This window comes from Scyliorhinus canicula, chromosome 4 (genome assembly GCF_902713615.1).
Source record: "Scyliorhinus canicula chromosome 4, sScyCan1.1, whole genome shotgun sequence".
Taxonomy (NCBI): domain Eukaryota; kingdom Metazoa; phylum Chordata; class Chondrichthyes; order Carcharhiniformes; family Scyliorhinidae; genus Scyliorhinus; species Scyliorhinus canicula.
Window position 1 is genome coordinate 15,390,106 of NC_052149.1, and position 24,485 is coordinate 15,414,590.

The 24,485-nt window shown below is 48.4% G+C and overlaps 1 protein-coding gene across 1 annotated transcript in view; it reads left to right on the forward strand.

Annotated features, from left to right (window-relative positions):
* LOC119964374 (calcium-activated chloride channel regulator 1-like) overlaps positions 1-24,223 on the forward strand; it is a 28,666-nt gene extending 4,443 nt beyond the window's left edge. Inside the window, 13 exon segments of the mRNA XM_038793767.1 lie at positions 192-342; positions 1,152-1,254; positions 2,176-2,341; positions 4,201-4,422; positions 5,865-6,089; positions 6,183-6,360; positions 11,995-12,101; positions 12,199-12,420; positions 12,513-12,717; positions 12,720-12,782; positions 12,925-13,092; positions 19,701-19,937; positions 23,592-24,223. Coding sequence (XP_038649695.1) covers positions 192-342; positions 1,152-1,254; positions 2,176-2,341; positions 4,201-4,422; positions 5,865-6,089; positions 6,183-6,360; positions 11,995-12,101; positions 12,199-12,420; positions 12,513-12,717; positions 12,720-12,782; positions 12,925-13,092; positions 19,701-19,937; positions 23,592-24,100 — 2,556 coding nt within the window. The 3' untranslated portion in view covers positions 24,101-24,223.
* Positions 24,224-24,485: the final 262 nt, after the last annotated feature.

A 24,485-nucleotide genomic window follows, 5' to 3' on the forward strand; every position in this document is an offset into this window, starting at 1 on the left:
AGGCCAGTGTGCTAAACCAGCCCCATGTCACTTCACATTCAGTTTGCTACTTCCAAACTTTCTCCGATTTATATCTTTCCTTCACTGTCTTTCTCTGTCCACACTTTTGCTGTTTATGTTTCACAACAATTTCAAGAATGTTTATTTGCTCCCCTGGTGTTAATTTCCCCTCCCCATTTTTATCTTAACAGGCCGACGTGATCATTGCTGACCCTCATCTTAAATATGGAGATGACCCGTACACTCTGCAGTATGGTCAATGTGGAGAGAAGGGGCGATATATCCACTTTACCTCAAACTTCATGCTAAACGATGGCCTGATCCCCATTTATGGTGCAAGAGGTAAAACACTTTGCAGGAAATTCCTTCCAAATTTAGCTCTGGGTAATGTTCTGCAAAAGTCTAGAGTAGGTCATTGGAAAAAAATGAACTGCAGAGCTCGTCTTCGGCAATACGCCCAGGAATTGGTACTGTCATGCTTCCCAGCAAAATATTCGCTTTTTTCTCCGAAACCGTTTGATTCACAACAAAACAAATACAGGAGTAGATATTTGCAACAAATCGAAAGTTAGACATCAGGGATGCCGTGTTGTATCAATCTGTTCCTTCCTTCCCTCCTTTCCCTCCTTCGCTTCTCCTTCCTCTCATCCCACTTCCCTCTCCTTCACTTTGATAAAATACCTTCCCTGAACCCTGCTTCACGTTGAGCTTTGGCCTTCATTTTTCACTCGCAACATCTTTGGGAGTCCAAATCCATCCATTTAAGTTTGAGTGGATTGGAGGCGGCACGATGGCACAGTGGTTAGCACTGCTGCCTCACAGCTCCAGGGGCCCAGGTTCAATTCCGTCCTCAAGTGACTGACTGTGTGACGTTTGCACATTTTCCCCGTGTCTGCGTGGGTTTCCTCCGGATGCTCCCGTTTCCTCCCACTGTCCAAAGATGTGCAGGTTTGGTGGATTGGCCATGCTAAATTGCCCCTTAGTGTGCAACGGGTTAGGTGGGGTTACTGGGTTACGGGATAGGGTGGGGGTTTGGGTTTCGGTTGGGTGCTTTTTCCAAGGGCCGGCGCAGACTCGATGGGCTGAATGGCCTCCTTCTGCATTGCAAATTCTATGATCTATACTCCAAACCAATGTTCTTATTTTTACAGGTAAAGTATTTGTCCATGAATGGGCCCACCTACAGTGGGGAGTGTTCGATGAATATAATGATCTGGTGCCCTTTTACTTTGACAAGCAACTCAAACCAACAGGGTAAGATATTCTTCAATTCCAATAGCAGGATTTATTAAAGTAGAAAAATCCTTTCGGGTTTACTATATACAGTTAGGAGAAAATTCTTGTGATGCATCGCACTAACACACAATTGAAATAAGCTAATGGTCAAAGATTTAAATTATTTACAATGAGCAAATAGCCAAAGAAATTTTGATAATTAATTCCAAGGGTGTAAGCATCACCGGCAGGCTTAGGGCGAGATTGTCCATTTGGGAGACAATGGGTTGGATTCTCCGGTTTTGAGGCTATGTCCGGGGCCTCGCCGGAAAAATTGGCGAGGCCCCAGCAAAGATACTCCGACTGGTGAGGGGTTAGCAGCTGAGCCACGTGAAATGTAAACGCCTGGCGAACTACCAGGTCCGTGGCCGTGTATGCGCACGGCGACGATCTGCAGCGGTCGCGCCATACAACATGGCGCGCAGACCCCACCTGCCATATAGTGCCCCCCCTGGACACCCCCTCGTCACCTCCAGGCCACTCCCCATCCGTCCCCCCAGCCCTCGCCGAAGCTCCCCAGGCCTGCAGCACAGCTCCCCCCCCCCTCCCCGACTGTGGCGGCGCTGGACACAGTCCAGGTCACCCAACAAGCACGTCTTCCGGGACTTGTGGGACGTGCTGACTCCGCACATACAGTGACCCGAGCCGGGAATCGAACCCGGGTAAAGCAACAGTGCTAACCACTGTGCCGCCGTGACGCCCCATGAACATGTCAGGAACATGGGACATCCGTCAGTTCCAAATTTCAAATGCGCGCAGTACCACAAATCACAGGACAGTTCTGAAACATGAGTATCAGATGAACAAAGCATGTCCTAAATCACTTTCATTTTTTCATAAATTGCCGAATCACTACTTCAGGAATCAAAATATTACGGCATGTTTTGTTTTCCTTGCCAGGTGTTCAGAAGAATTAACGGGAAAGATTAGCTCTTGTACTGGGGGTTCCTGTTCCACTTGTAACATTAACAGCAACACAGGCCTTCCGAATAGTGATTGTCTGTTTTTCCCAGACAAGAACCAAAAGACATCTGCCTCAATAATGTATCTGCAAGGGTTGCCAGAGGTAAGTAGAACTTTTCAGAGGTATTTTCCTCGCACATTATTCACAGATACACCTGCAGCAAGAAAAAAATAAATATAATATCCGGTGTTCACAACTCAATTGTAACACAAACCAGATTTCTTCGATTGCTGCAACAGATTGGGCTACACGATTCTAATATTTCCATTTTAGTTCCCGCTCACTATCACACTTAGAAACGTTTTCATTGAATCGCGCCCTATTAAACAACAAGTTCGAGTACTGGGTCCAATACTGATCACCGTGTTACACAAGGGATTGGGCAGACTCGACAGGATACAGATGAGATTTCTGAGGATATTTGCCATGAGGAAAGATTGAATAGGCTGGGTTTTGTTTTCTATGTTACAAAGGAGACTTAATTGGTTGTATGGAATGATGAGGCGGCTCTGAAGAATGGATAAGAAGGATCTATTTCTGTCAGCAGTCAATTCAAAAACCAAGAAACATAGGAACAAGATTCATTGGTAGAAGGATTAGAGAGTTGAGGAGTAATTTTTTCAAACAGAAGGTGGGTCTGGAACTCACTGCCACTTAACATTGTAAAAAGCACTTGGATATGCAGCACAGTGTCACAATGGTTAGCACTGCTGTCTCATAGAGCCAGGGACCCGGGTTCAATTCCAACCTTGGGTGACTGTCAGTGGAGTTTGTACGTTCTCCCCGTGTCTGCGTGGGTTTCCTCCGGGTGCTCCAGTTTCCTCCCACAGTCCAAAGATGTGCAGGTTAGGTGGATAAGCTGTGCTAAATTTACTCTTAGTGCTGGAAGGTTAGGTGGCGTTACGGGGATAGGGCCCAGGTAGGGTGCACTTTCAGAAGGTCGGTGCAGACTCGATGGGCCAAATGGCCTCCTTCTGCACTGTAGGGGTTCATTGGATGCACTTGGGATGGCCTAACTTACAAGACTGTGTACTAAGAACTAGATGGTGGGGTTAGACTGGATAACTGTTTTTGGCCGACACACACAATGGGCTGAATAGCCTCGTTCTGTGTCATAAATATGTCTCTATTTCTAAAGTTTAACTTTGTTGACTTTGTGTTTATGAAATGAAAAATGAAATGAAAATCGCTTATTGTCACGAGTAGGCTTCAATGAAGTTACTGTGAAAAGCCCCTAGTCCCCACATTCCGGCGCCTGTTAGGGGATGCTGCTGGCCTGCTTGGGCTGTTTTAAAAGCCAGCGATTTAGCCAAGTGAGCTAAACCAGCCCCGTTTATAAAAAGGAACATCCTTCACTGTAATGTGTATGCATGGTTATAGCTACCTCCGCAATAATTTGTGAGTGTGCTGTAGTTAATGGCTCAATTTCTCAGTCTTTAACAAGCATGGCATCAACCATCATCCCCGTTGGGAAGCAGCGTTTGCAGAGGGCTGTCGAACGGTATGGAATTAGGAAACGACAAAGCTTGGAGCTGGGCTTGAACACGTAAAGTCACCGTCGTCTCATTTGACTATAAGCTGCTTTCCCCTCTGAGCGGGGGGAGAGCTGACTGGTGGTGATTTAACCTGAGGATCACCACACCTCAGGCACGGGGCAAGATTGAGAAGGTGGGGCCTTCACGAAGGACCTCAGCCGGTATGGCGGTACTCTGCATCACGAACCAGCTGCCCAGCCAACTGACCTAATCCCCCCCCCCACAACCCGCTTGAACAGATAGCCTCCTGACAGCAAGGAGAGAATGCACTGCCAGCTGAGCTAAGCTGATCACCATAAATTAAACCCAGAGTTTTCTGACAGCAATGATTTCCCTTTGAACCAGAAAGCACGTAATTCACACACATGATATATATTTGTTTCCATTCTGACACTTGTCACACCTGATCTTCTATTAATTTTTCAGGTGATTGATTTCTGTGACAACAAGACTCACAACTCTAAAGCCCCGAACATGCAGAACAAAATGTGCAATTACAGGAGCACTTGGGACGTGATCAGCAAGTCGGAGGATTTCAAGAACAACCTTCCGACTAATATCTCTCCCCCTCCGCCAAGATTTACTTTCCTGCACGTCAAGGATCGAGTGCTGTGTTTAGTTCTCGACACTTCGGGAAGCATGAGCACGGTAGGAAAATATGGCCCAAAATGTTCTGTGTCTTTCAGCTTTGACAAAGGGTCATCTGAACTCGAAACGTTAGCTCCTTTCTCTCCCGACAGATGCTGCCAAACCTGATGAGATTTTCCAGCATTTTCTCTTTTGGTTTCAGATTCCAGCAGCCGCAGTAATTTCCTTTTATTTTGGCCCAAAGTTACCTTGCTTGGGAAAGGGCACACACCCGACGTCAGGGCACTTTATCAAAAGCCTTTTGAAAGTCCGTGGGCTGGATTCTGCGATCCTGCGGCTCCACACGAGGTCCCTGAATGGTGTGAGCGCACGTGTCCCACGCCGTCGGGGACTCGGCCCATCAGGAGCCTCAGGTGATGTTTCTGAAGGGGCGGACCATCGCAAAAACTGCGTCGCCCCCGATTCCGGCGTAAACATGGATTCTCTGGCCGATCGCTGAACGCGATTTTGGTGTCGGTGATGGAAGAATCCCGCCCCATGTATACCGTATCAAACACATTCCCCTCATCAGCCCTCTCTGTTACCTCACCAAAGCGTCACTCACGTTCGTTGAACACAATTTGCCTTTAACAAATCCTATTGGGCACAAATACAAGAGTAAAATACTGCAGATATGGGTAATCTCTGCCAAAACGCAGAAGGTCAGGCAGCATCGACTGTGAGTTATAGATCATTGACCTGAAACGTTGACTATGGGAGGGGTTCTCTGGCCGCGATTGCGCAGCAACCGGAGAATCCTGCCCGAGGTCAATGGACTTCTCTATTGTCCGCCTCTCGCCCGTGGTGTTCTTGCAGAGGGCGGGGCGGAAGAATCCAGCCCTCTGATTCTCTCCGCAGACTCTCATAGAATCACAAACTCCCCACAGTGCAAAAGGGGCCATTCAGCCCATCAAGTCTGCACAACCCCCTGAAAGAGCACCCTACCTAGGTCCATGCCCTGCCCTATCCCCATCTGATCTGCTGCGTATTTCCAGCATTTTCTGTTTTTATTTAACAAAGATGTAGAGGTGCCGGCGTTGGACTCGGGTAAGCACAGTAAGAAGCTCCTTCCTCCTCCTTCATTCACCTGAGGAGCAGTGCTCCGAAAGCTAGTGTTTGAAACAAACCTGTTGGACTGTGACATGATGTTGTAAGACTTCTTACTTATTTAACAAAGGTGTTCCTGAATTCATCCACACTTGTCCAAGGCTGCAGTTATTTTGTTTGACATCTCAACCAGAAAGTGTGGTGTTCCCTCAGTACTGCACTGTTGTGTCAGCCTAGATAGCCTGCTCAAGTCGGTTCGGACTGCAATCCACAAAGCAAATGATGGGGGATTTTGTAAAATTACCTTGAAAGAAGTATTCTGTTAGTCCCTTAAATACTGAACCTAAAAATGGGAAGGTGGCTGACGATTAAGGAGGTTGAGTTCTGAATCTGACTTGAGTTCCTTTTGTACGCAGGGGAACCGAATTCAAAGGCTCAAACAGGCAGCTGTGATATTCCTGATGCAGATCATCGAAGATCAAGCACAGGTTGGCATTGTTACTTTTAGCAGTTCTGCATCTGTTCGATCGCATTTGAGATTAATTGATGGTGACACCGTACGGAAGGAGCTTGCCAACCTTCTGCCGACATCAGCTACAGGCGGAACAAATATCTGTGCCGGGGTTCGGTCTGGATTCCAGGTAACATCTGAAAAGCTGAAGGAACTTTCAACAACACATTATTTGCAGTTATTACATTTTTCCCCGTGTTGACAGTAACTAACTGCTTTGCAGGTTCTTCGCGGTGATGACGGTGACACAGGCGGTGATGAAATCGTTTTGCTGACTGATGGGGAGGACGGTGGAATAAGCAGTTGCTTCGCCGAGGTTAAACAAAGTGGGGCATTTGTCCACACTATAGCATTAGGACCAAGTGCGGACACAGACTTGGAAAAGCTGTCAAGCATGACAGGCAAGCGATATTTAATGCTGATCAATAATTACATTTGATTTGAGTCGCAAACAAAGGCAGGAATTAGATTAACTGGTGATTTGAAGTAATGTTGAGTATCCCAAACATTCACTGACTAAGTTGTGTTACCATCCCAGACCAGGCCCCAACACTGGTAAAATTGATTTTAATTTTATCAGACTGCGAGGAAAGGTTACCTCGCTGCAGGAGTGATTGCACAAAGAAACAAGGGCTGGATTCTCCCTTTCAGGGACTATGTCCCCACACCATCGTGAAAACTGTGGTCTTTTACGCCAGGAAAACTGGCGTCAAAAGGCCACAGATTCTCCGTCTTGCAGGGGGCTAGCAGGCAGCTGTCGTAGAGCTTGCAGTTCAAGATGCTGATACAGCCACCCACACTTCCGGGTCAGAGGCCGCGCATGCGTACGGCGGCGGCCTTTAGCGGATCACGGAAATAGTGCCCCCCCGATCGGCCGTGCGCCTGACCCAGACCACCCGCACTAAAAAACCCCAGTCCTGAATGATGCCCCCCCCCTGCCTTCCGATGGGCCCGCCCCCGACTGTGGCGACCGCGGACTGAGTCCGCAGCCACCTCGCGAGTTTCCTCAACGGCAGGACCAGATTAGAACCTCGCCGTCGGGAATTTCGGCCGGTCAGGGATGGAGAATAGTGGGGTGGGCCTCAGGTAATGTCCTCAGGTGTTGGATACTCGACTGGGTGTACTCCCCGAGTACGCTGCTTTTCAGGAGGGCGGAGAATCGCGGACCCCGCACCGGTCCCGATTTTATGCGGCAAAATGGATTCTCCGCCCCGTCACTGAAAGTGATTTTGGCGTCAGGGTGCAGAGAATCCAGCCCGAGGAATATGAACATTAAAGCAAACTTTATTACTAACACAGTATTACAATATTTTTAACATCACACCAGAAAATAGCCTACAATTACCCCATAAACAATACTACTCAATAAAGTGAATACAGTACCCTTAATTACTATCTTTATTCTCACTTAGACAACAAGGGATTAAAACCATCTCAGCCCTCAATCGACTTTTAAATACCACTGGCACTCAGGAATACTTGCTTGACAGAGATATTCTTTGAGAATGAAAGATATTTTGACACTGCTTTAAAGACAAGATCTGACTTCTGTCAGACCCATGCAGAAACTCTGGCTGTATATCTTCCAAAGATGCTTCTCAGCTGGTTTCAGCTCCCCCTTGTTCTCAGACAAGCCTGCACTGCTTTAAAGACTGTTCATGTCTTTTAACTGAACTGCAGAGAGTAAACTGCTTAACCTGTGGTCACAACTTCAGCTGGAACTCCACTGCCTTGCTTTTCCTACAAAATTGCTGAAACCTTAGCTCTACCCAGTAATGACATCATCTTACCAAGCCAAAATCAAATTAATTCCACAGGGAATCCCCGTAATCTATATTACATTAGGCCAAGCTTTTTATGATGTTTTAATTGCACCCCTTGCTCCCAACCTTTCAAATTAGTATATTCAAAATAACATGACTGCAGCAGTCGCACGCTAACCCAGGCTTTTAACCCTTACTGCACCAAATGCATATAATGCAATATCTCTGAAATTCCTGCATTAATCACAGATGAAAATGCATTTTTACAGACTCCCTTGATGATTCAGTGAGTATTTGAACTTTACAAACCAGCAATGATCTAGGGTTAAAAATAGTAAAGAACTCCCAATGATGCAGCACATTCATGATCTCACGATGTCCCGGGGCGATTTCCGGCCAATAGGTGATATTATTTTTGAAGAGTATTCCCTGCTGCAATGTAGAAAACAGATCTGGGCTACCTTAGATGACATCAAAAATAATAATCTTTATTGTCACAAGTAGGCTTAAATTAACAATGTACATTAACAATTACATTGACAATTACATTACAATGAAGTTACTGTGAAAATCCCCCAGTCGCCATATTCCGGCACCTGTGCAGGTACACAGAGGGAGAATTCAGAACATCCAATTCACCTAACAGCACGTCTTTTGGGACTTGTGAGAGGAAACCGGAGCGCCCGGAGGAAACCCACACAGACACAGGGAGAACGTGCAGACTCCGCACAGACAGTGACCCAAGCCAGGAATCGAACCTGGGACCCTGGAGCGGTGAAGCAACAGTGATACCCACTGTGCTACCATGCTGCCCATCAGCTAGTTAGCTCCATGGGCGGCACGGTGGCACAGTGGTTAGCACTGCTGCCTCACAGCACCAGGGACCCGAGTTTGATTCCGACCTCGGGTGACTGTGTGGAGTTTGCACGTTCTCCCCATTTTTGCGTGGGTTTCCTCCGGGTGCTCCGGTTTCCTCCCACAGTCCAAAGATGTGCGGGTTAAGTGGATTGCCCATGATACATTGCTCTTAGTGTTCAAAGATGTGCAGGTTTTGCGGGCTTGTGGACTTTCGGGGATAGGTGTGGTAGTCTTTCAGAGAGTCAATATGTACTCAATGGGCCAAGTGGCCTCCTTCTTCACTTTGGGACTCGATGGATATAAATTACCAGAAAAAAACCGGACACCAGCCAGAATTGACACAATATCAGTTCAAGAGCACAAGGGGAAATCTCCGGAGGAAGGGAAATGTATTTGAATAGTTAACTGTTCTGTAACCAGCAAAGGTAAATCCCTCTGAGCATCATTGTAACATTGCAAACATGAAAGAAAGTTAATAATTATAGTGTTTCGCTTACATGGAAAAGGGATGGAGGGATGGAGGGAGGGAGGGAGAAATGGAGAGAGGGAGGGAGGGAGGATCCCGTCCTTTGTTGCACTACTGCTTAAGACCACTGGGAATTTGAACTCCTGGGTATATTTGAATACGATTGCTCTTTTGAAAGCTACTGTTTGAATGTGGAACGTGCTCACATAAATAAAGGAAAGTTAGGTAAATACATGAGGCAGAACGAATTAGGAGGATATGTTGATGGGGTGATGTGAAGTACATAGAGTGGGAGAAGGCTTGTGTGGTGCATGAACACCAGGAAATATTAGTGGGGCTGAAATGAAATGAAATGAAAATCGCTTATTGTCACGAGTAAGCTTCAATGAAGTTACTGTGAAAATCCCCTAGTCGCCACATTCCGGCACCTGTCCGGGGAGGCTGGTACGGGAATCAAACCGTGCTGCTGGCCTGCTTGGTCTGCTTTAAAAGCCAGTGATTTAGCCCAGTGAGCTAAACCAGCCCCTGGATGGTGTGTTTCTACACTTTGACTTGAAGTAATTCCATGAATTAGTTAGGGTACAAGCAAAAACATTACAGAGTTAACTGGCACTTCAACAACTAGTGATAGTCAACCCACAATATGGCATGAGTGAGCTGTACCTTGTGGGCAGCATGGTAGCATAATGGCTAGCACTATGGCTTCACAGCGTCAGGATTCCAGGTTCGAATCCCGGATTGGGTCACTGTCTGTGCAGAGTCTGCACATTATTCCCGTGTCTGCGTGGGTTTCCTCCGGGTGCTCCGGTTTCCACCCACAAGACCCGAAAGACGTGCTGTTAGGTAATTTGGACATTCTGAATTCTCCCTCCGTGTTCCCGAACAGGCGCCGGAATGTGATCCGGGGCTTTTCACAGTAACTTCATTGCGGTGTTAATGTCAGCCTATTTGTGACAATAAAGATTATGGGCGGAATTCCCCCCCCCCCGCCCCCCCACCCCACGCCGGGTCGGAGAATCCGCCATGCCGCCCCGACACCCGCGCATGATTCTCCCACCCCCCCCCCCCCCCCCCCCCCCCCCGCAAACCAGCGCGGCGAGAATCACGGCTGGCCGCTGGGAGAATCGCCGCTCGCCGTTTGCAAAATGCGAGCGGAGATTCTCCGGCCCAGATGGGCCGAGCGGCCGCCCCTACACGACAGGTTCCCGCCGGCGCCGTCCACAATGGGGGGTGGGGGGGTGGGGTGGGGTGGGGTGGGGGGGGGGGTGGGGTTGGGTGGGGGGTGGGGGGTGGGGGGTGGGGGGTGGGGGGGATGGGGTGGGGTGGGGGGGTGGGGGGGATGGGGTGGGGTGGGGGGTGGGGGGGGTGGGGTTGGGTGGGGTGGGGGGGTTGGGTGGGGGGTGGGGGGTGGGGGGGGGTGGGGTGGGGTGTGGGGGGGGTGGCCTGTGTGGGCGGAGGGCGGATCCTGCACTAGGGGGGTCTCCGATGGGGTCAGGCCCGTGATCGGTGCCCACCAATCAGTGGGCCAGCCTCTCTAAAGGAGGACCTCCTTTCCTCTGCCACCCGACAAGATCCATCCGCCACCTTCTTGTGGGGCGGCCTCGGGTAGGACGGCAACCACGCATGCGCAGGTGACGTCATTTACGCGGCGCCACTTTAACACGGCGCCATGGCCCAGCGCGCGTAAAATACGCGACGCCGCTCCTAGCCCCCCGGGGGCGGGAGAATAGGGGTCTGGGAGCGGGCTCCGCGCCGGAGTGAAACACTCCGGTTTTCACTCCGGCATCGGATCTTTGGCCGCGATTCTCTGCCCCCCACAACGGGTCAGAGAATAGCGGGAGGGACTTCCCGACATTTTCCCAGCCCTCCCGCTATTCTCCCCCCCCCCCCCGGCCACCCCACGACACGAATCGCTGCTCGCCGTTTTTTTACGGCGAACAGCGATTCTCCCCTATCCGATGGGCCGAGTTCCCAGGCCTTTACGGCCGTTTTCACGAATGCAAACACACCTGCTCTCACCGTTCGTGAAAACGGCTGCAAAGGTCCGTTCCCGACAACTTTGGCACCGATTGGCACGACCGCACCACGGCCGTGCCAAGGGTGGCATGGGCCCGCAATCGGTGCCCACCGATCGCGGGCAGTGGGTCCGAAACCCGCGCATTCTTTGTTCCTCCGCCGCCCCGCTGGATCAGTCCGCGGGGCAGCTGAGGGGCATGACGGCCCGCGCATGCGCGGGTTTGACACATATGCGTGATGATGTCATCCGCGCATGCGCGTGTTGGAGCCGTCCAATCCGCGCATGCGCAGCTGACGTCATCGTGCGCGTCAGCCGGCGTTACCCTTGGCGTGCGGGCTTAGCGACGGTCGCTAAGCCTGCGATGCTGTGGTTCACGGGGCCGTGCTCCTAGCCCCGACCGGGGAGGAGAATCGGGTCCCGGGAGGGGGCGCGGAGGCTGCCGTGAAACACGGCCGGTTTCACGGCAGCCTTTACGACTCTCCGCATTTGCGGAGAATCGTGCCCAAAGTCTCCATTTCGGAGAATCGCGGCCACTATTTTATAGTAAGAAGTCTTACAACACCAGGTTAAAGTCCAACAGGTTTGTTTCAAACACGAGCTTTCGGAGCACGGCTCCTTCTTCAGGTGACTTCTTACTGTGCTCACCCCAGTCCAACGCCGGCATCTCCACATCATGACTATTTTATAAGAACACACTATGATTTTTTTTCAAGGTCTTGTTTTGACCCCTAACTAATTGCCAAGATCAATTTCAGAAGCTACCTTACCTGTTCAAAGCACCTGCTTAATGTCACCCCAACATATTGCCAAAAAACACTTTGTATCACCAGTTTTGTTCTTTGGATTTGCGATTCAAATTTGTGCAAAGCTTTTATTCCAGTCGGTTGCCAGCACAACATTAATTGAATCATTTTTAATCTTAATTCTTTAGGAGGTTTGATGTTTGCAGCTACTGATAAATTGGATGAAAATGGACTCATTGATGCATTCACTGGATTAGTATCGGGAAATGGTAACATGAGCCAACAGTCAATCCAGGTTTGGATTACCCTTTGGAGAAAGACTTTCCAGTATTTCGCTTTGTTCTTACAAATGCTTTGGTATTTAAAAAAAAATATATTCTGTTTCCTTACAGCTCGAAAGTACTGGAAAGAACATAGTCAGTAACAATTGGTTCAATGGCACAGTTTTCATTGATAAAACAGTTGGGAACAACACATTCTTTGTTGTCACCTGGCAGGACACCGTACCCTTTATTTTAGTTCACCAACCCAATGGAACGACTTACTCCAATAGAGACTTTGACGTAGACAAGACGATACTCACAGCTCGGCTTCAAGTTCTTGGCAAGGCACAGGTATGGTTGGCGCTGGACTGTGCATTTTATTTCTTCCGCGTTTCACCATTGGTCTCCTGTCTTTGAATTAAAAATGACATGTTTTCCATCAGACAGGAGCCTGGAATTACACAATACAAAACACAGTCTCAAAAGCTCAGGTCATAACCGTCACGGTAACATCCAGGGCAGCAGATGAGAAAATACCCCCTGTCACGGTCAACGCGCATCTCGGGCAAGAGACAGCAGCTTGGCCAAAACCAATGGTCATTTTTGCAGAAGTCAGTCAAGGTTTCCAGCCGGTTATCGGTGCAAAAGTAAGGCCACGGTGGAGCGGCCTGATCATCAGTCTGTAGATCTCGTACTATTGGATGATGGTTCAGGTAAATACCTCCATTGTTATGGAAGCCACTTAACAATTGGTTACTTTTCATTGCGCTTAAAGTCAGGCATTATCAGAAGGTAAGTTAATCTTCTATACATTCAACACTGTACTTGACAACTTATTTGTCTTTTTATCTTTAGGGAGTGATGTTGCTAAAAACGATGGTGTTTATTCTCGGTACTTTACTAATTTTGGAGGCAATGGGAGATACAGTGTTAAAGTATCTGTCCAGGGAAAAGATGGAGTAGCAAGATTAACAACCAGGAAGCAAAGCCGCGCTATGTACATCCCAGGATATGTACAAAATGGTAATGTATTGATGGGATAATGTACATATTTGTTATTGCAGTGTAGTGCCGGTTTCTGCCCCTACCTCAGCTTGTTTGCTCTGGAAACTTTCATCCATGACTTTGCTGTCTCCACATTTGACAAATCCAATGCTTTCTTGGACAACCTTCATCATCCTTGACCATCACCTCAGCCAAAGCCAACATCCTAGCCCACATTCGGTCACCCTCACCCATTACCCTTATCGTCATTGGCTGATATCAGCCCCCAGTTCCCTCTATACCTCCAATTTAAAATTCCTATAACTCTGTCATGGTCTCTCTCCCCCCCCCCCCCCCCCCCCACCCCCCCCCCCCCACCCCCTCTTACCCCTGCAGACTCTAAGCCTTGGATGCACAACTCTTAATTCTTCTGTGTCCGACCTCTTATTCAGCTTACTACCTTTGCCCTGGTTGAGCCTTCAACTACCCAGACCCCAGGTTCTGGAGTTCCCTCTCTACCTACTTCTCCTCTGTTAAAGCCTAGTTGAGCAAGACTTTGGTCGTCACACTTCCTTCTGCCTTTGCATTACTTTCTTGATTTTGTCCCCGTGAAGCTGTTTATTAAATAAATGATAGTGATGGTTGTGGCTACGGCACTAGATTAATAACCCACCTAGTTTCCACCTCTCCTGGATAAATGCCTAAATGATCAAATTAATTTCTAATTTGTGGGCTAGCTCAGGGAAATTGAGGTGTACAAGATGATAAAAGGTATGGATAAATTGGATGTGCAGTGGATGCTGCCTCTTGTGGGGCATTCTAGAATGAGAGGTTAGGATAAGGAGGAGCAAATTTAAAACTGAGTTGAGGAGAAACTACTTCTCCCAAAGGGTTGTGAATCTGTGGAATTCGCTACCCCAAAGTGTGGTGGATGCTGGGCCAGTGAGTAAATTTGAGGAGGAGTTAGTCAGATTTTTAATTGGTAATGGGTTGAAGGGCTAACGGCAGGAAGGTGAAGATAAGGCCAGGATGAGATCAGCCATGGTCGAAAGGCGGAGCAGACTCAATGAGCCAAATGGCCAAATTCTGCTCCTATATCTCATATCAGAAAGTATTGATTGATTAATTGATTGATTGATTGATATTTATTGCCCCATGTACTTATGTACAGTGAAAAGTAATTTTCTGCAGCCAACAAGAGCAGCATAGTGCGTCGTGAATAGTGTAAGTACAGTATTGAAGAACAATATTGATCACATCCCACAAACACATAAAGCAATTCCATTCTTTATGTCAAGAGCAATCATTTCCACATGATATGTTCAGTTGCAGAAGATTCTTTGAGCAAGGCAAGCATGTTCAGCACTAAAGGCGCATCTCAAGTACACAGTACAGAAGATTTTCCTACAAGTGACTTGAGCGTTCATAAGACTACAAGCAATAGTCTTGTAGGCCATTCGGCCCCTCAAGCCTGCTGCACCATTCAATAGGATCATGGCTGATCCTATATTCCTCATGTCTTTTCCCCAGAACCCTTGACTCCCTTACTGATCAGAATCTCTCTCAGTCTTAACTATACACAAGGACCCTGACCCCACAGCTCTCTGTGGCAAGGAGTTCCAAAGACTCACACCCCCCCCCCCCCCCCCCCCCCCGGGAGAAGAAATTCATCTCAGTCATAAATAGAGGCTGGTTTAGCACAGTGGGCTAAACAGCTGGCTTGTAATATAGAACAAGACCAGCAGCGCGGGTTCAATTCCCATAACAGCCTCCTCAATCAGGCGCCGGAATGTGGCGACTAGGGGCTTTTAACAGTAACTTCATTGAAGCCTACTCGTGACAATAAGCGATTATTATTATTAAATTAGAATCCCTTTACCCCATGACTGTGCCTTCTGGCCCTCGATCCTCTCAGCATTTACCCTGTCATGACTCTTAAGAATCCGAGATGTTTCAATGTGATCATCTCTCATTCTTCTCAATTCCAATGAGTAGAGTCCCAACCTGTTTAACCTTTGCTTGTTAGACAATCCCACCAGACCGGGATCATCCCAGCGAACCTTCTCAGAACCACCACTGGAGAACCCGAACAGGAAAGACGTCAGGAACACGTGGGAGGGTCGGAATGAACGACTTTTCACAGTAACTTCATTGAAGCCGACTTGTGACAATAAGTGATTACTATTATAAAATGAAGCACAGTCATTGGCCCTCAAGGGGGACATAACAGCCACTAAAATATATTTCCTGAAATAATGGGACCAAAACTGCTCCCAATACTCCAGATGTGGTCTCACCAGCACCTTGTACAGCTGCAGCAAGACTTCCCGACTCTTATACTCCAACCCCCTTGAAATAAGGGCCAATGCTCCATTAGCCTTCCTGATTACCTGCTGCCTCCGTGTGCTATCTTTCTGCGTTTCACAGAATCACTGAAAAGTTAGAGCACAGAAGGAGGCCATTTGGCCCATCTTGTCCATGCCAGCCCAAGGACACCCAGGTGCCCTTTCCAATCCCACCTTCCTGCACCCAGTCCATAGCCCTGTAGCTTAAGGTGCAGATCCAGCTACCTTTTTAAAAGAGTTTAGAGTCTCTGCCTCCACCACCAACATGGGCAGCAAATTCCAGACACCCGCTGTCCTCTGTGTAAAAAAGTTCTTCCTCCTATCCCCTCTGCACCTTCTGCCTCTGATCTTGATTCTATGGCCCCCAATTTGGGTTCAGCACAGAGGACTAAACAGCTGGTTTGTAATGCAGAACAATGCCTGCAGCGTGGGTTCAATTTCCGTACCGGCCTCCCCGAACAGGTGCCGGAATGTGGCGACGAGGGGATTTTCACAAGAACTTCATTGAAGCCTACTTGTGGCAATAAGCGATTGTTATTATTCTAGAATTCTCCACCAAGGGAAACAATTTTATTCTGTACACTCTATCTCTTCCCCTCATTATTTTGTACACCTCGCGCCCAAGTACCCCAAGTCCCTTTGAGTCGCAGTTTTCAGCAGTTTTTCTCCATTTAAATAATATTTTGTTCTTTTGTTCTCCCTTCCAACTTCACATTTTCACACCTTATACTCCATCTGGCCACTTACTTAGCCTATCAATATCACTTTTCAAGCTGTCTGGATCCCTCTCGTAACTTGCCTTTCCACCTATTTTTGTGTTGTCTGCAAATTTGGGGCTGCAGCATTTGCTCCCTTCCTCCAAGTCATTAGATATCTTGTTAAAAAGTTGAGGTTCCAGCACTGATCCCTGTGGAACCCCACTGGTTACAGGTTATCAACCTGAAAATGACCCCCTTTTGCCCGCTCGCTGTTTCCTGCTCCTTAGCCAATTCTCTATCACTTTTTCTGAACAACATGAAAGGGGCAAGGTAGTCTCATCACAGAGATGCTTTTGGTTAATGGTAAACCTATTGAAATGGAAGTAGACATGGGTGTGGCCACTCCAGCAGTAGGAGAACTGATGTGCAAGTACTTGTGAGAAGGAGCTCCACCTTTGGGTTTAAGGAATGCATTAAAAAAATTGGCGATATATATGAGAGATGGTCGGGCTGCTGGTGACCAGGACCTCCAGTCGGTGAATTTGAAGGAGATTAGATTGTCCCGTGTGCTGTGGCCCAGGCGCGCACGTTGTGCGGCCTCCGGCTGCTGCCTGGCCCCATGTCCTGCGCATCTTGGCCCTCCACTGCCTGCCGTCTGTCCTCCTCCTCCTCCAGCATGTTGCCCTGTGCTGTATGATGTTGTGGGAGGCTCTCCTATCAGTATACTGGAGGGCCCCTCCAGTGTGAGCCAGGCACCTGAACCGCATCTGGAACACGCCGATGCACCGCTCGATCACGCCCCTGTCGCTGCATAGGCCTTGTTGTAGCAGGTCTCCACGTTGGTCTGTGGACTCCTGATAGGCTTCATCAGCCACGACCGCAGAAGATAACCCCTGTTGCCGAGGAGTCAACCCCTCGCCCCGGGATGCTCAGGGACCGTCAGGTGTGCCAAGGTTAAGGCGCCGTGCACACTGCCCGGGCTTTGGATGTAGACGTGCGTGATGTGCACCTCATGGTCACACACCAAATGCACGTTCATGGAGTGGAACCTCTTTCAGTTCGTGAAGACCACCCCCTCATGCACCAGTGCTCATAGGGGGACCTGCGTCCTGTCGATCCCGCTGCTTGGGCAACCTGGTGAGTTCGGTCCCTGCCAAAGGTCATGTATTGAGCCGAACGGGCATACAGAGCCTCCATTATGGCACAGATGCACCTGTGCACCGAGGTCTGCGCGATCCCGGACTAATCCCCACCCGGCTCCTGAAAGGACCCTGTGGCGGAAACGTCCAGGGCGACCATCACCTGATGGCAACCGGGAGTGGGTGTCCTCCTCCATACCCCCGCGGTGCCAGATGGGCCATGATCTGGCAGAGATGTCGCACTGTCCCCCTGCTCAGCCGGAGTCTTCAGCAACACACTCAGCCCAGCAGGTCCTCGAATGACAGATGCTACTGATATACATGAGGCCTGATGCGCCTTCACCTTCCCACCTCCTCCTCGACCTATTGGCTGGCCGGCTCTCCACCCTCATTGGCTCACCCCTGTTCCTTTGGGACAGGTTCCAGTTCTGCAGGGGCCTCCCTGAGCAGCTCCTAATCATACAGCCTCAGTGTATCCGGCAGGGCTGTGGCATGTAGGACGATGGCGACCGTGCCTGGTTGGATACCAAAATCCATTGTCTGCAGGGTGGAACGTGCCGACATGTTAGCACGGTAGGTACCCCGTGCCTGATTAGGTTCAATAGGCTACATGGTGACCCGCATTGCAGCCCCTGCCCCTGCTTCTCTCCCTCCCATCCTGTCCCATCCCCACCCCCAGCCCCAGCCGTTCCAATGAGCTATCTGCCCTCCGCACCCCACCCCTGGCCCCGTTGGTGCCCTGCACCGGGGCGGCCGCTGACCCCGGCACCCGTCCCTGCCGGCAGAGGTACCGGTGGCTGGCCTTACACATGCCTACTGTATGCTCTGAGGCCCTTGCCAGTTCCCTCTTGTGGGGTCTACTGTGGGCATCCCCCTCCGTCTGATGCCCAGTCAACAGGGTGACGCCCGGGTGAGGGTGGGGGCACCTGTATGGCCGGTGTCGCTCAGCGCCGCCACAAGCCACAGTGGCCGACCTGTTGGTGTGCAGCAAGATGGCTGCCTTGCAGGCCGTGGCAATGGCAGCCCATGCCGGGAAGTCAGCCTAACCCCACAGCCCATCCCCTGGTCACGCTCATTACCCACTCCGGCCCTGGCATATACCCGTCGAGCCAGTAGCAGCACCAGCAGCCGACAGTTGCGCTTTTGGGAGCATGTCCTACATCTTCCATGTCCCTCAGCAGCCATGGCGCCTGCTTCCCAATGTTATATACCACAGTCAAAGACCCCTCCCACCCGGCTTCTTCTCTCTTCCAATCACTTCCATCAGACTGAAGATATAAAACTCTGAGAACACGCACTGACAAATTCAAAAACGCTTCTTCCCGCATTACTAGTTGTTACGTTCTAGTGCTTGTCCAATCGGAATAATTGCACTAAAGAACATCCAGTTCTTGACTATTTAAAGTTTTATTGTTGAACAATTACTTCAGTTAGATAACCATAAGAATATTATCAAAAACTACTAACTATTACAAATAATCTAAGAGCTCCTACAAATTGTGATTATCCACTACGAAGACCACCTACCAACTCCCTTGTCACATAGTTGTTCTCTACTGCCACTAGCTGGTTGGAGGTCTTGTCTATCACTATATACATGATTGCTTATGAATATCATCACACCAGACTCCTGAATAACCCTCTTATGGACTGAATTGATCTCTCCATGCATCTTCTCTGCTGAGTAGCACTAAACTCCGTATGCTTCACCCAACGCCTGTGTGTATGCATTTACATTGTGTATTTATATATGTCCTATGTTTTTTCATGTATGGAACAATCTGTCTGGATACAGAACAATGCTTCTCACTGTACCTGGGTACACGTGACAATAAATCTAAATCCAAGTGAATTTCTCCACAGTAATTCCTCCTGCCGGAGGTGGAGTATCGCTGGAGTACTGGAGAATACCAGGGCCGGGCCTATTAATAATATGCCAACGTCGTTTATTACATGATCTGCGTGTCCACGCTGGTGTGCAGTGTAGAACGCATTCACGCCGCTGTCGAGGGGCCGGAGCGTGATATCCCATTTGGCCCCCGGAGCCGGAATCAATTTCCAGCTGCCGTGCGATTCTCCGTGTTTCCCGATTCTGGCGTCTGCCGACGGCGAATCCTGCCCATAGTCTCCCAGGCGGAGAATCTCGCCCTGTCCGCATTAAATAAATGTTAGTTGTTTCACATCTGGCTAGCGAGCCAAAGTTGCCGTACACTGGAACAAGCAGACTGGGTTGTTGGCTCCGATGTTGCTGCAGTAATGTAACAGAAACTGTCAATGTTCACTGTCATTGCTCCATTGAAACTGACAACAGCCCATCCCAAGCAGCACTGTGGGTGCAGCTGTGTCAGGTGGACTGCAGCGGTTCAAGAAGGCAGCTCAACACCGCCTTCTCTAGGGCAAATAGGGATGGGCTCGCAGGGGTTCTGATCATTGCTGAAATGTATTCTTCTTCGCTTTCCTTCCAGGCCATATTCAGTCAAACCCGTCAAAGCCTCCAGTTGATGGTGACGATTCTCAGACGCAACTGGGAAGCTTCAACAGGGTGAAATCGGGGGGGGCCTGTGTTGTAAGCCAGATTCCTCCAGGACCTCTTCCTGACGTGCACCCTCCAAGTAAAATTATGGATCTGGCAGCAACAATAACTGAAGACAAAATACAGCTGCAGTGGACAGCACCAGGCGATGACTTTGATCAAGGAAATGGTAAATTATATTTCAGATGATACAATGAGTGATTCTATCACTGAGCTCTCAGCCTGCTTTGGGACAAGAGGTCAATGCCTTGTTCAGTCGATTTCAGACACACAGCTGCTTAGTTCGGGAGATATTTCATTCACCTCCATATCTCTGCCACCATGAAACATTTAGTTAAGTTAACATTTGCAAAAAAGTTTATTTTTAAAAAGATCAATGGTAGCAATTTAATCTGGAGTTTTTAACTGCCCTTATCGTCCTTTCCAAAAGTACTGGCTTTTAAAAAGCCCAAATGAAAGTGTCTTCAATCTAATTGTTAATTTTGCCCCCCTATCCGTACGTTTCCATAAGGCATTGAATCCTTGCTAAAGATATATTGGAGCATGTGTCAGGCACTGCTGGGTCCTTACCCACGGCACTATCATACATGTGAAAGTCTTGACGATGATCATTGCTGGAGTGCTGGTGGCCAGTCCTCACAACCAAACCCATTCCAATGTCCACATCTCCTAACTTTCGTAAGTCATTGGATGGCGATGGAGCACAAGGAGATCAGGCTTCATAATGTAAGGATGAAATGACCAACTGTTGTGTACTATATGCCCATGAACAACCAACTCAACACAGGTCATACGAACATGCAAACATACAAAATAGGAGCTTGAGTGGGCCATTCGCTCCATTCAAGAAGATTTATGGCTGGCCTGATTGTGTTGAGTTCCACATTCCCCATCTACCCTGATCTCCTTTGATTCCATTCCTCAACAAGAACCTATCTCTGTCTTGAAAATATTCAATGACCCCCCCCCCCACACCTCCATCGCTTTCTGAGGCAGAGTGTTCCAAAGTCACACAACCTTCTCAGGGAAAAATATTCCCCCCATCTCTGTCCCATAAGGGCGAGATAGGTGGATTGGTCATGTTAAATTCACCTCCTGACCGCCCCCCCTCCCAAAGCCTGTCCACCATCTACAAGGCATAAGGCAGGAGTGTAGTGGAATACTCGGCACTTGCCTGGATGAGTGCAGCTCCAACAACACTTAAGAAGCTCCACACCATCCAGGACAAAGCAGCCCTGCTTGATTGTTCCTCCTTCCACAAACGTTCAAACCCTCCACCACCGATGAACAGTGGCAGCCGTGTGTACCATCTACAAGATGTATAGCAGTAACTCACCAAGGCTCCTTAGACAACACCTTCCAAACCCACGACCACTACCATCTAGAAGGACAAGGGCAGCAGATACCTGGGAACCCCACCACCTGGAGGTTCCCCTTCAAGTCTCTCACCACCCTGACTTGGAAATATATCACCGTTCCTTCACTGTCACTGGGTCAAAATCCTGGAACTCCCTCCCTAACAGCACACCTATACCTCAAGGACTGCAGCGGTTTAAGAAGGCAACTCCCTACGATCTTCTCAAGGGAAACTCGGGATGGGCTGGCCTAACCAGCGACACCCACATCCCGTAAATGAATTTTTAAAAATTGTCCCTTAGTGTCCAACAGTTTGGGTGGGATTATTCGGTCATGGGGATAGACTGGGGGCATGGGCCTAGATAGGGTGTTTTTTCAGAGGGTCGGCACAGACTCGATGGGCCGAATGGTCTTCTTCTGCACAGTAGTGATTCAATGAAAGCAGTTCCCCCTAGTTCTGGACTCACCGACAAGAGGAAACATTCTTTCCATGTCCACCTTGTCAGTACCATTCAGGTTCTTAGACACTTTCAGCAAGTCACCTCTCACTCTTCTAATCTCCAGAGGAAACTAGCCCAGTCTGTCTAAGCTTCCCTCATAAGACAACCCGCTTGCTCCAGGTATCAATCAAACAAGCCATGTGGGCAGCACAGTAGCACAGTGGTTAGCACAGTTGCTTCACAGCTCCAGGATCCCAGGTTCGTTTCCCGGCTTGGGTCACTGCCTTTGCTGGTTTCCCCCGGGTGCTCCGGTTTCCTCCCACAGTCTAAAGATGTGCAGGTTAGGTGGACTGGCAATGATAAAATGCCCTTAGTGTTCAAAAGGTGAGGTGGGGTTACAGGGTTATGGGAATAGGGCGGAGGCACGGGCTTAAGTAAGGTGCTCTCTCCAAGAGCTGGTGCAGACTCAATGGGCCGAATGGCCTCCTTCTGCACCGTTAATTCAATGATTCTTTGAAACCTCTTTTGAGCTGCCTCCAACACATCTAATCACTTCCTTATATAAGCTGCACACGTTATTCAAGATGCAATCTCCCCAGTGACCTGTCAAACTGAAGAAATAAAACTTGGAATTGTAAGGTCTGCATGGACCAACTATTCACCGGATAAACTTAGACATTGGAGCAGCAAATGATAAATCCACAGGATAACGTCTGACTCTTTCTCCTCTTCCTGCTTCCCAATCAGGAATTAAATTGTTTCACCACCACTACTTCCTGAAGACTCTGCCCTTTTGCATTATCATTGTGTCTTAAATATGTTTAAAGAGTGAGTGAGTTCTTCAACTCGAGGAAACAACTTGTATGAGTCGCAGCCATGTGAAAGAATGGAATTAACGTCAACTGATACATTTTCTTGAACCCGGTTTCTCAGCTTGAATTATGCATACAATGGTCAGGAAGAAAAAAATCAATTAGAAGAGGAGGAGGGGTAATGGGTTCCTTACAAGTTGGTTTGGAAATAACAGATTGATGCCCATGGTTGTGCGACATTGTTCTGCAATTCCCCTCACAAGGGTTTAGGCGGGAGGCTGATCTTCCATATAAAAATAAGCCCTTTCCTGCACAACCCCACTCAGTGTTAAGATCAGTACATATAATATAATAACATCAATATATAATCTATATCAGTGTCACAAGCAGGCTTACATTAGCACTGCAATGAAGTGACTGTGAGAATCCCCCTAGTCGCCACACTCTGGCGTCTGTTCGTATACACAGAGGGAGAATTCTGAATTCCCAATTCACCTAACAAGCACGTCTTTCGGGACTTGTGGGAGGAAACTGGAGCACCCGGAGGAAACTCACGCAGACACGGGGAGAACATGCAGATTCCACACAGCGACCCAAGCCGGGAATCGAACCTGGGACCCTGTCGCTGTGAAGCCACAGTGCCAGCCACTGTGTTACCGTGCCATGATATTGAGTTTAGATCTCTAGGATGTCTTTTGGTCACGTTCCTGGGTTCCACTATTGGAGAACTCGATGATGAGCTGGGAGTACTTCTGACTGTAAGGCACTCATAGAAATAAGGCCCTTATAGACGGTACCACAGTCCCACTGAACCTTAGAGACTACTAAAGGCAGACCCAAAATTGTAACGGTGAGGGGAGAGGTCATTCAAATATTGACCGAGTATTACAGTGGGAGAGTGCTAAACAGATAATGGCTGGGATTGTCCCATCTCGTTCCCCCGCCACCAGCGAGAACGGAAATTTGGCCCTCGGTCAAAACTCCTTTCACTGCAGTGGGATTGGAGAACCCCAGTCCAGGGGCGAGGTCGGAGAATTCCGGCCAATGTTCGTTGGACTGAAAGATTTTTAATTGTTCCAGTCTTTTCCCAGCTTTGCCGTTCTGCTCCTAGTCACAAATTGCCTCATTTATCTATTTTAGCAAATTCGGCAGTCCGTCAGAGGGCCTATGCGAAACATTAACTTGCATTCACATTTCTTATTTCTCTTCTTTTAGCTTCCTCCTATGAAATAAGGCTGAGCAAAAGTTTTTCACAGCTGAAAGATGATTTTCCAAATGCTCAAAGTGTGAACACCATCGACCTGCGACCAAAGCCAGCCAGTTCCGAGGAAACATTTACCGTTTCTGAGAACATCGAGTTGAAAAATGGGACCGTGATTTACTTTGCGATTCGTGCATTCGATAACGCAAATAGAACTTCTGAGTTATCAAATATAGCACAGGCTGCTTTAATATTGCCCTCTGTCGTCCCATCGGACCCACCTACACCTGGACCATCTAACTCAACTGTTGCACCTTCCGCAATTACTACGCCTCCTCCAACTATTACACTTCCACCAACTACTACACCTCCCCCAGCTTCCCAGCCTGACAAGACCGTAATTGTTAACATCACGGAAATTGTTCTGGTAGTTGGTGGGGTTGTCATTGCTGTTTGCCTGATAATTGCCATAACTGTGTGTCTTGTAACGAACAAACATCATCGGAAAGTATTGCCCAGTTAGGAAGCACAGCAGCTAGAGCCAGATATAATTAGTCATCCTTGATTTCAGTACTGCAATAAACTAAGCATTAAATTAAAACTTTAGACTTTGCTGTAATAAAATACCATTTGATTTTCGATATTATTACAGAATTATTTTCTTCCACATACATTTTCTTCACAATGATTGTGGAGCTGCTATTTAGTTCACATTGTTTTCAGGAGTGGTTTCACCCCTTAGGCTCCTTTAAATCAAAACCATATTTTATTTTGCAGGACAGAAAATGCAAACAACTCGTCTGCAATCCATGCCTTGATAACAGTCCCTTGCCTGCCATCTAACCAGGCTTCAATTATAACCAGATTCACCAAACATCTCAATATTACTGAATAAAATCATGCTGTTG